This window comes from Atractosteus spatula, chromosome 2, assembly GCF_055471065.1.
Source record: "Atractosteus spatula isolate fAtrSpa1 chromosome 2, fAtrSpa1.hap1, whole genome shotgun sequence".
NCBI lineage: Eukaryota > Metazoa > Chordata > Actinopteri > Semionotiformes > Lepisosteidae > Atractosteus > Atractosteus spatula.
Genome location: NC_142707.1, coordinates 44,806,686 through 44,819,268, shown reverse-complemented (window position 1 = coordinate 44,819,268; position 12,583 = coordinate 44,806,686). Strand labels below are relative to the sequence as shown.

Below are 12,583 nucleotides of genomic sequence, written 5' to 3'. Positions count from 1 at the left end.
TGGGTGCAGGAAAGTTAATAATTAGTGCAGGATGGCGCAGACTCCATTCAAAATGTCAAGGGAAACAGCACACGAGGCGCAAGATTGTCGTTCCTGAGTTCTTGCAAATCGAGAAGTTACCTGCACTTGGCGACCGCATCTGTTCAGATATCAGGACGCAATAGCTCAATACCAATATCGATTCTATACCTTGGCAATAAATAAAAATAATGTTATGTGCTTTCATAAAGATATTACGTTTTTCAGCGGTGTTAAGTGAAAATACAATGTGACCTCTATGAAGGCATGGTAAAAAAGGTAAAAGCGAACTATTTTATTGATTCATTGTACGTACATGATCACTACTATGCACTTTTTGGCGCAAGTACTTTTTGATAGGCTGCACTGTGAAGTTTAACTTTTAAACCATTTGAAATAAGTTGAAAGTTGCACATTTGAAACAAGACATGAATTGGACACCTCCGTGTGTACATCTCTTTTGGCGCCTCTTACCGTGAAAAGCGATATGCGGATACAAAAATTAATATATTTAAACTTGTCATGAATCAAGTCTTGAGCTGTCAGTAGGTTAAAGAAATTCAGATGCATAGTTCAGAATTTAATGTTGAAACCTATCAGTAAAAAGTTAAATCATGCTGTATAAAAGCGTATAGCCTTAAATGTTAAAACCCATTTTCATTTATTGAAATGAAACCGACGCAGCTTTAATGTTGTTTGATATTTAAATTAATACCAGTGTGTTGTATTAAAACTGTATCATTTTAAAAAACACACGTTTTTAAAATATATATATATTACGCTACAAATGAAAATTAGAAAACTAAGAAATATCTATTACAATGGTAAATTAGAACTTCTCATTACGGTAACTTCTACAGAACAAGTGTTTATATTGTTCATCAGCCATGGTATGTAATATTAAACAGTCAAAAAATGAAATGAATCTTTTTTTAAGATGGTAAGGGAATAATAAAACAGAATCTAAAAATGCCCTGGAAAAAAAAATCATTACCGCTCCCAAAACTTTTCACACCCCACATTTAGTCTTTGATTGCGCTGCCACAAGTCCGGACACGATTTCTTTTGAAAAGTCCCAATTTAAACTATACACTAGTAACTATTAACGTCAACAATAAACAAACTCTTACCATATTACGCAGCTCCTCGGGTTTCCCTCTTCTGCAGTAAAAAATCAGTTAAATGAACGAACCTTCAGTGGCGTCAGTACACATTCTGTACGTTTCTAAATAATTGAAGACGAGAACATTCAAATTCATCAGCTCCACCCCTTAACTTGATTCGACAGATACAGTAAAGTTGTCTTTAGGGTGTCTGACAAACCATAAACAACAACAACAACAAAATGGGCAATTCAAAATCAAAATAGCCCTTCAAGAAATGATTATGCATACTTCGTGTCAATGAGGACTGGACGCTCAGGTAACTCGCTCGAGGGTTCAGTAGTAGAGGGACGATAGGAACAGCTCAGACAACTAACCAACAGCCTGTTTCAACTATGTACTGTAAGCACTGCATAAAGATGAACTCTTTACGAGTACAAATTTCCACAGCCTGCTACATAAGTAAACTGCCGGTTTATTTACCATCAGAATGAAGAACAAAAGCCAGTTTCTGCAATTTAACTTTCCAAATTGAAATGCATCATAGGTTATCTAAGCAGTTCTTAACTGGAGGAAATACAGACTTCAAATAATATGCTTTAACAGAAGGCTGATGGTCATTGGTTGTATTAAATCCTTTGAAAATAACCAGTATCCCTTTTGTAAGGCAGAGATGGATATCTTAAGTTTTCATGGCCTGGACTCCTGCAGGTTTTAAGTATGTTTCAATTACAGTAGCTACAGGATAAAGACTGAAGAAAGCAAGTGTTGTGACTATATAAATAATTCAATGAGGAAAAATCTGAGGTGGAATGAAATACAGCCTTTGAGGACAAAAGTTGCTCATTCTCAAGCGACTGAATGTTTCACAAAGAATATGTAGTTTACTCTCTGACAGAATAAAATAATGATCCTGGAATACAGTAGCTGTGAGTGCACTGGGGCTAAGTTTGCACACCTCACATGCTACAATACAGTACATCAGCACAGACAGTGGATGGAGAGAGGACCAGGTGATATGGTGGGGTCTGATTGGATAGCTTTGGTACACTGGTACTGATATGGCACCTTCCCCCACACAAACACCGTTTTGTAATGTCTACCTTTCTCTTGCAGGAAAACAAAGGGAAATCAACAATATATAACACGTACTGTACATAGCTCAATGACTCGCATGTCAGATCTGACTAGGTGTGGTGTTTTTGTTTGTGGGTTACACACAGGTGTTATTACTGTCAGTGTACTTCTGCAGGTCTTTAGCATTTCCATTTTCACATTGTATTAAGTATCAAAGTTGTTATGCAAATAGTGATTACACAGCAGGATTCAAGACTGCAAAGTAAAGTTTTTAATTAATATTGTGGATGGCACATCTCTGAAAGTTCTTAATTTCAGCACATGTACCAAACAGAAGACATCCACTTTGGAAACAATTTAATTAGACAACATTTTTATATAAAAATATATTTCAGTCAAAAACAAAGTGAATTCACAGTTAAATTACAGGAATTTAAAACTTTTTACATACTTTCATATAGGATATAAAGACCTTAACATTCCTTCTTGCAATGTGTGATTTTTGATAAAGTTATCTTAGGAATGAAGAGGGATCTAGCTTGTTTTCTGAGATACAGTCTTAAGTATGGAATTACATATCAGAAAACAAGCTTTGGTCTTCAGGGATACAAAGATAAATTTAAGCCTTCATGAAAGGGAGAAACAAATTCTTAAAAATAATTCCAAAATCCACCAAATTTTCAAGACATTGTTGAAAGTACACAAACAGACAAAGAAAGGAAATATAATCACTTTCCTTTCTTGATATTGCATGTTATTGTGTCAGTTCTAAATAATAAATACTGTACTTACAGTATCAGTACTTCAAGAGCTTATTTGCTCAAATTTTGATTCTGGTACAACTTCCATAAACATGACAATATGTATGAATCTTTTAGCCTGTTGCCATAATTTATGTTTTTTTTAAACTACTGATACCAAAAGAAACATTTATACCAAGAGAATACATTGTATAATACATACAGTATGTTAAATGAGAATCAGTGATTGCTGTGAGGTTAACAATTTAGCACTATTTATTAAAAGAATGGATCATGGCGTTTTTGCAAAGTAAACATGACATTTTCAGCATTGATACTTGCTTTCTGGTATCTACAAGTACAGTAAGTACACCACTTCCTGATTACCGACAGAGACAATCAGGTTTGACTAGTTTATATATATATATGCTTTAACTGTTACTTTGGTTTTACTTATTCAAAAATATTAAGTCAGTTTGCTCAGTTAATTCTTTCAAATAACTACTAATCTGAAATTATACTGTTAGTGTTTTCTTTGTAAATTAGCCTTATAAACATAAAGACAACAGACAAGGTACCTCCAAAAAGGGTATTATCAGTTCTATAATAACAATGAAATGTAAAACTTAAACAAATGAAAAAAGTAATTAGGAGTTAGGTACATGAGCAGTTTAAAGGTAAGGGGACACCTGTATCAGTACAATATCTTAATGCCAAATATTACATATATTACATATTTTGTTACATATAAATATTACAATATTTACTATATTTTAATATATGTGGGTTTTCATAATTGTGGCATGCTGTTTGCCTTTGAAAGACCAATAATTATTAAACTGCAAAGGCCTGATCTTTAGAATTGGCAATCAGCAAAACCAAATTTATTAACAGTAAGTTACACACAAGTTTACTCAACACACACCAGTTACACTATAAAGTTACACTCAGCACAGACATTTATAATTCAGTGAGTTCAGGGCTCTTATCATAAAACACAAAACACCTCAATAGGCCATAAAAAGAGAACCCGCATCCTAATAAAATGGATCCTAAACATTAGCCTATGGATCTTACATTAAAGGAAATCCTGAAAGAAATTAGACTTTCTTCTACAGTAAAGATCAGAGTCCAGGATGTTTCAGCATTCCAGTTATCTAGACAGAATCTAGTTCTGTTTGATTTGAAAGAGGAGTTCTCTTACAGCACAGCTTCTGATGATAAAAATTATCAGTGATGATGTCTGTCCATGTTCTCTCCCTGTTCCTAATATTCTTCCCCTCTGTACTACAGTGTATGTGTCTGTTCCTGTATTTATACTGTCCATAAACCTATTTTTTTAGCTTGGTCCAGCCTTACGGAGACTAGATTAATGACCCACTAAGAATGTTGCAGTCACTTCTGAATATTGATGTTTTAATATAGCTGTTTTATTGATCTAACAGTGACTGTGTTTATCCTGATTAAATTATGAGGCCTCCTTCTGATCATCCACACTTTTTTCTCAGATTACAGTAGATGTCGCAAGGCCCATTTGACTGCACTTCAAGTGCAATAAAACAGGCTTTTCAGCTGCCCCCATTTACTGCAATGATATGATATAGGAATATACTGTAGGAGGTAATAGTGGGATACAATAAAGTTGTAGTAGTATTATTACTGGAAAGCATTCATCAGCTTAAAAACTTTTCTACCTTCTCAACATACTGTATGGTATGTTCTTTAATTATTTTGCATTATTCATGTATATCATTTTAATAAGCCATTTAAATGTTTAAATTGATACAAATAAATAATACAATTATTTTGGACATGAAAATGCAATTTCTTCTAGTAAACCAATATATCAGTTTTCTAATTATCATTTTCCTTCAACATACTGTATTGTGGCCTTTTTAAATTTCTTTCCATAATGTACTTTTACACACTACACTGTTTCATAACTAAAATCCAATACATTTATTTTAAACACATTATAAAGTATTAGTGCATTAATTACAAATAAACTTTTCATTTTATCAGTTCAAACCTTAATCATTAACTAATAGTAATCCTAACGGATGATGTTCTCTTAATAAGTCTCAATGTTTGAAAAAAAAACAGCAGGCATTTAAAAGTATTTCCCTTCACTTTGATATATGGGATTCCCACCTACTGTATCATTAACTGGGTTTTTTGTCTCTCTCCTTTATTGTAGCTCATTTAGAAGAAAATTGAAAGAGAGACAGGTGTCTATACAAAGACTTATTATCATAAGAACAGGTGTGAACAGTAAACCCAGGTGTGTCACTTATACTAAGGTGGAAAGAAGTTTGGGTGTGGCATCACATCTGATGCAGGCGATGCAGGCAGGTGAAGCTTGCACTGAGCACAGGAAATCAGTCCTAATATGTCTGAGGTACTTGACTGCTTTTTTACTGGATATATACAGTACCTTTCAAAAGAATTCACCCACTACCAATGATGACTTTGTTGGATTACAAGTGATGCTGTATTTTTTTAAAGTAATGTTTTTAATCAAAACTGGAATGTTCAAACTGAACATTTTTATGGATGAAAACAGTTAAATGCCTTCAAAAACTACAAAGAAAAACTAAAATATTGTATGTTAATTGCTTTAGTATTCAACTTCTTTGCAGTGGCTAAATTGGTATTTGGTGGTTTCAGTATTGTGTGTACCAAGATAAATAGCTTTGATTGCAAAATTATTCAGCCCCCCTGAGTCAATATGCAGTGGAAGCATGGTTGAATAGAGTCTTTATTCTTTGGCCAGGCAGTCTATGAATACGCTCATCACAACAGGGTTTCATTAAACAGGAATGAAGTATAGAAAAGCACTAGAAAGTACTACATACAGTATACTGTACCAACTACATGTCACTGCTCCTGCTGGGATTCTATCCTGTTCACTAGCAAGTCTAAAGCCACACAACACCTCTCTCTACCAGGAAGAGAATTCCACTACACCACAAGACCAGGTCTTCCACCACATGACACCAGTGACTAGTGTGGCTCTAATCTGCCATTGCCAGCATTTAATCACTGTTCCTAACAGGCATAGAAATATATTAAATTAAAGGTATGAAATTCAAATCTGAAAGAAATACTCTTTACAGACAAGTCTAAATTAGAACCATATGGCAAGAATCAACATTCATTTGTTCAAAAGTGGAATAGCAGAATAATAGTCGGTGGACAAGCCCCACACTAAAGCACTGATATGGATCAGTACAGGTCTCGAGCTGTACCTCAGCCCAGAGTGTACAGGACTTCATAAAATCAAATGTAAATGTAAGACACGGGCAGATTCTGATCCAAAATACCATTTTCTTTGGAAAGTGTCAAAGACATATGGGTTTACATGAATGATTAAAATGTTACATGACAACCAAACATCTTGGATGAACAGTGGAAAGTGTTGCAGGATGTTTGGAATGACATTCCACAATCCTTTACGTATGGAAGCAACGAAAGCCAATGTCCATATAAAACAAAGAGCTAATATACCAATATTACTGTTCTGATCAATGGTTTATTTGTCTTTACATATTTTCTGGAATAATGAGTTGTACTTATGCTCGTGCATGTTTGCTAAATATCATTTGCATTATACACCCACTTTGTCTATGGTTTCTGAGATCGTTAGAATTGCAGAAAAATGTAGAAACAAACCTTGAATGTCAAAAATAAAACAAAACTTGTTAGAGGTGCAGCAGAAGATACAAGGTCATTAGAAAATAGAGAAGACACAGACACTAAATAAAAGCTTTTTTCTGAAAAGAAAGATTTTGAGTCTCACTTTAAATGCACTCAGGATAGGTGACTAGCCTTTTATCCACGACACCACCCCGAATAATACACAATGCACTGCATGCAATTGGTTGACACCTTTAAAAAACAGACCCTCTGGTATTATACAGTCCCTTGTCATATTTTATAACTGTACAAATGCTGCAAGCTATGTAGTCAATGACAATATTGTGATGAGGTCACTGTTACACTCTGTGGAAATATCTGGTTGTTCTTGGGAACTGAGCTGGATAGCCTTCTTGAACTGTTTAATACTTAACTGTTTTTATACATTGCAAATCTTTAACATGTATTGGGATGAGCACATCTGAGTAATTTGAATTCCCATATCCAATCGATCTGGATGATCCGTGAAAAAGTCACTGTCATTTTCACTGCTGGAGTGAAACTCAGATTGAGTCATTTAATTTTCCACGGTGGAAAAATATTGAAAATAATTTAGAATGATTAGTTTTCTTAACCTAACCTTTATTGTGTTCAAAAACCTAATGCCAGTAGCAGAACCACTGTCCCGAATAATAAGTCAAATCTGTTGTCGTGGAATGCTAACAGTAACCCTGAGCTGCAACCCTCCCTACCTCTGGTAACACAGCACTGTAGGAATGCTGTCCTTTAGAAGAAATGTTAAACTAAAGCCCTAAGAAAAATAAGGAATTATTATTATTAATGCTAATGTTAACCTCCATACCTCAATATAGACAAATAGAATTTCCTACTTCTTTTAACCATGTGGTAAACATTAAACTATAACTCTAATTCAGACAAAAGTGCTAATGTTTCCCTTATTATCATTATTCCCTATTAACATTTTTAGTCCAGTTATAACCCTATACGTTGTCCTTACTTTAAAGATAAAACAAAACTAGTCCAACACTACCCCTAAATACATAGACCAATATTTTTAACCCCAAAACTTTTTCTGCAGCAAGTCTATAAAACCCTAGTTTAAAATGATAAAGTATTATAGCATTCCGCCCCCCCACCCCAACATTGAACAGCCCCTTGATTTTTCTCCCTCACCTTAGCCAAACTTGCCCCTACCTCTTCACACCCTATTTAATGCCAGCGTCACGCTACATGACTTTTCCTAGGATTTTCAGTCGTAGCCTTTATTTACATAATCATAAGAAAATCACAGCGAGTTGTAGAGTCGCAGCGCGCACCCGTTACCGTCAGTTGTGTAGTGCGACACCCCCAGCGACTCAGTCATAGCGCTCTTAACAGCCCCTACAACTCTCTGTGACTCGTTACAGTAAAATAAAACTGGTTTGATTTTCTTGTAGCGAGTCGCAAGTCATAGGGGTGGGCAGTGAGCCAGATGTGTACTTGTGAGATAACATGCCCATTGTATTACACGTTATAGCGCAATACTAATTTGTTTACAATATTTGTTTTAAAGGTGTTTTATATTTTTAACTGTTTTATTTTTGTAAATTTGTTCTATATTTTTAAAGAAGAATTATATTTTTGAAGATGTTTATTTGTGGAAAACAATGCCTGTGTTACATTTTTCAAGATGTTTACGTGCTTGTTCTCCTTGTTGTTTGTGCGGTGCTCCTCCTATTCCGGTGTGCTCCTCCTGTGTATTACACAGTGCTTTTGCGGTGTAATACAAGATTTGCAGCCGCGACGAAGAGTTGTGAGGGAATCGTGTAATTTGTCACCCCCCCACGATTTGATACCCTCTAGGACAGAAAAGGCAGCGAGACTCAGCAACTGCAGTCGTTAAATTTGACATGCTCTTCGACTAGAAGTTGTGTCAAGTCATGTAGTGTGACTCCGGCTTAAGGGAGGGGAGGTGTCCTCTCTGTTTTTTTTTTATCTTCCTGTGATTCTAATGAAAGCCACTTGGTCTCCTTATCTCTGTGCCTCATCTCTCTCTCTGACCAGCACATCCACTTCTGCTCTTCAAGAGCAGAAAACCTGAGAGAGCCTGAAGCTGCTCTGCTGCCTGTCAGTCTCCATTTACTGACACAGCGTGGAAAAAAGAGAGAATTACTGCAGCATTGTGATTCCCCAAAGTAAATTCAACATCTTTTAATTAAAAGGTTATTGGTGGCAGGATTATCGCCCTGTAGCCTGGTCTTGTCTTATGTCAGACGTTATGTAGTACTGTGATGGGAGACCTCCAAGGAAAACAAGGTGGCTGCTGTCAGTGGTGGACCAGTAGGTGGTACTCTTGAACTAATTTGAATTTTCAAATAAATGCCAGAGAGACCAGAGCTGTATGCTGCAGGTGGTGTCGTTCTTCATATGAAACATAAAACTAAGTCCATAACACTATTTTATGTTTTTAAACATCCCAGGAAACATTTCTTTACTAAGAAATGGATAGGGGGAGTCTAGGAGTGTTAGCCCAAGTGTCCGACTAAATTCCACCTTGTACAAGCTATCATTCTCAAAGTTCTCCCTTAACCCAATTGGTGAAGCAATTTTTTACTTAATCTGCATGAAATGCTACAGGCACATAGGTGCTGCAGTTTAGTCGTGGTTGTGTGGGGAGTAATGCTAGCTGGGCAAGTGTAGGAAGCATTTCAATTATTATTGAAGTTATATTCACCCCAGTCAACTGCTGCAAGCCGGTTCAAGTGTGAGCTGCTTCCTGAACCATGTATCTGAGCCACACACACTGGAAAATCACTTTCATTACCATGAAGATAATGCACAAGGTCTAGTGCATTTAAAAACAGAAAGAATAAACATAAATGTGGAATGTGGTAGACAGCTTAAGCATAAATAATCAGATGTCCTGCTGTAACATGTCATTAATTTGTTTGAAATACTGGTTTAACTAATTTAAGTGGCTTAAGAAAACAAACCCAAGACATTTGAAGAAAAATTGAAAATATTTTTAAAATAAATTAGGTAAAAAGTTTTTAAACAAATGAATACGTTGAAATTTAAAGAGTTTAAAATATGCAGAGAACACGCCAAGAAAGAAAAAAAACTGTAAAATGTGTAACAGACAATATGCTGCTGTGTGTCCATAAGGAAAAATCTGAAGAAGCTGAACATCAAATTGCAATTGTTCTTGATGTGTTAGAATATGGTGTCATACTTCATGTTTTAAAGCACTTTTGGACATCAAGAGTTCCGCCTTCATATAGTTCAGATTTCAATTATCATACAGCAACTGAAGTTCACAACAGTTATTAAAATTTCAACACATCTACAAGAAAACATGAAGCCATATGCAATATCTGTGCTAACACACAGGTAATAAAATTAGGCTGCCAAGGAAAATGAATTAAAATGCGTATTCACCAATTAAGATTTGTAGTCACTGTGTATAATCTCTAGATACTGCTATAATCAAATTATACATGATAATTTGATATGGAGGACATTAACACGCATACAATGTTGTAGTAGTTTAGTATAGAATACTTTTTTTCTAGCTGTGCATTAATGATGTAACAATTTTATCAGATTTTAAAAATTCTGTTACATCAACAATTACAATTATAATTAGTAACAATTTCTATACTATACTTTTCTTCCCTCTGCTGGCGAGATACTGGTTGTACCAGCAATATGGAAATGAGTTGGAAATATGTATATATATTTATAAAAATGTCAGTTTCCTGAAATAATGTGTATAAAACATCAGATGAAAAACAGTATATGTAGAGCGAATGAAAAGTAAAAATACCAACACAAAATTGCTTTCTACTGCAAAACCATTAAAAAAGAATCCTGACTCCCGCCTACCTTCTGTGATTTACTTATGGGTGAAGCTGGACTGGAGTGAGACATCTCTGGGCTGAAGAAAGACTCTGCATCTCTAGGCAGTGTCAGCGGTGCATTGCTCTCTGTCTTCACACTCACTGTATCAGAGGATCTGTGGAGATAGAAATCACACAATTCCCAGTCAGAAAAAAAAAATGAACCGTGCTGAGGGATCTTATGTAAGACCAGGAACAAGTAATAGGTTTATTCCAATGCTGAAAAGAAAAGAAAGAAATCTCAACGTTTCGGCTGTGGAGCCTTCTTCAGGTGTGAGCAAGTGTGGAGCCCTCACACCTGAAGAAGGCTCCGAGGCCGAAACGTTGTGTTTTCTTTCTTCTCTTTTCAGCATGGAATTAACCTATTTTTGTTCCCTTGCAGCCTACGCATGCTGACACAGCTACCCACCTGAACGACTTACGTAAGAACAATTATTTTACACAAAAGCCAACAGGTTGCTTTGATTTAATCAAAATTTCATCAAAACAGGGCACTTTAGTTTTCTATAGTGAAAGTGCAAATCGCTACCTGAGCATATTACATCCATATTTTACCTTTTGTATTTTATTTCCAATGTGCTCATAAACATGGCAGTCAAAGGCTTTCAAGTTTTTATCTCACTCCTGGGTCTGTGTATCTTTGCTATTACGATCATTGGTGTTTCTTTGTTTAAAGTTACAAATAATTCATTCAAAACTGTAGTAGTACGGAATTTCCTCACGACCAGTATCAGATACTTGGTGATGAACCAAATTTATTATTTCTCAAAGGACAACCAAAAATAATTATCCAGATATTTGCTTATAAGTGTCAAAATAAGGTCTTTGCAAAAAAAAAAGCCACAAGCTATGCAAAATATCCCCAGTATAAAATACATTCAATCTAATGCTGAAACACTGACAAACATGTCCTGGGATGAACCATCATATCATAGGAAAAAGAGAAAAAGGGAAGTCAAAAGGGGAGGAAGTTGAGCTTTGTATTATGTCATCTGGTACAATGAAGTTCTTATTTTGTTATGCTACTGTGTATTTTGAAAAGGTCTTTTGTATTCATGTGAAACTAGTGCACTTTAACTCTATACATGGTGAGTTCTGGTGCTTGCACAGAGATGAAAGACTGTGAAAAGGGCAGACTTTTCTTTGAAAGTGTGCTCTGCTGTATACAGTACATAAGCAATGCCAAAGGCACGTACAGTAATACATCTACCCAGTTAGAAATACTTAAGCTGTCCAACCACCCCATCTAGTGTCAGACTCCACTGTATGACCTTATATACCTGTATTTGCAATGTGAAAAGAAAGCTTTACCCTCATGGAAAATAATAATAACAAATCCCTCAGCCAGAAGTTTGACATAAATTACAATTCCACGAGTTCTGTACTGACTAGATTGCATGTCACAAGAACAAGTACTGAAGGTATCGGTGATAAATTGATCTGTTCTCGCAGTGCCAACCAGTGCTGAATTTGAGGGGCTGCAGATCCCAAACCCACCAATCACTGTGCTCTGGGCTCCCAATGGTGGGACAATAACCACTGTGTCACTCACCATCTTCGGGAAGAAACTGAAATCCCTTCTCTTCAGGATATTACTCCAGAGGGCCCAGACTAATCCTCTTCTTTTAGAAGTTCTTCTGTCAAGCAGTCCTGGAACTCTTTTGCCCTGTGCAACAACCTAGTCCCTAGTTAACACCTGCATTTACTGTGTTTTGTGGTTTGTTTTTTTATGCTACTGTTCTTTTGATAAGATAAGATCACTTTATTGGCCATATACAATTTCTTGCATTAGGAATTTTTTTCCCTGCATACCCCAGCTTGCTCTCCAACCCCTGGAGCGGCTGAGGTGAAGGGTCTTGCACAGGGGCCCAACTGAGGTGGATTTCTCTGCCAGCCACAGGATTTGAACTGGCAACCTTCCAGACACTTCCAGACACAGGCACAGATCCTTAGCCACAGAGCCACCACACCACCCCCTTTTCACCCTTTGCATCTTTACCAGTTGTGATTGTAAGTCACTTTGGACAAAAAAATAGAAATAGAAGTACAGTAAGTGGAAATATTTGTCATTCAGGTGACACCCATACCGATATTAGTATCCTCCTGCAAG

The 12,583-nt window shown here is 36.0% G+C and overlaps 1 protein-coding gene across 3 annotated transcripts in view; it reads right to left on the bottom strand.

The window, feature by feature from the left end:
- The window catches only part of crybg1a (crystallin beta-gamma domain containing 1a), a 50,681-nt gene extending 40,094 nt beyond the window's left edge, over window positions 1-10,587 (bottom strand). For 2 of the 3 annotated variants that reach the window (XR_016093777.1, XM_088928134.1), the window contains exon 1: window positions 10,460-10,583. Coding sequence is in view for 2 of the 3 variants with exons in the window: in XM_088928134.1 (XP_088784260.1) it covers window positions 10,460-10,504 (45 nt within the window). In the remaining variant the exon portion in view is untranslated. Of the gene's footprint in view, window positions 1-10,459 lie in introns of all 3 variants that reach the window. The other variant, XM_088928139.1, reaches the window with a different exon arrangement.
- Between the last annotated feature and the right edge of the window lie 1,996 nt (window positions 10,588-12,583).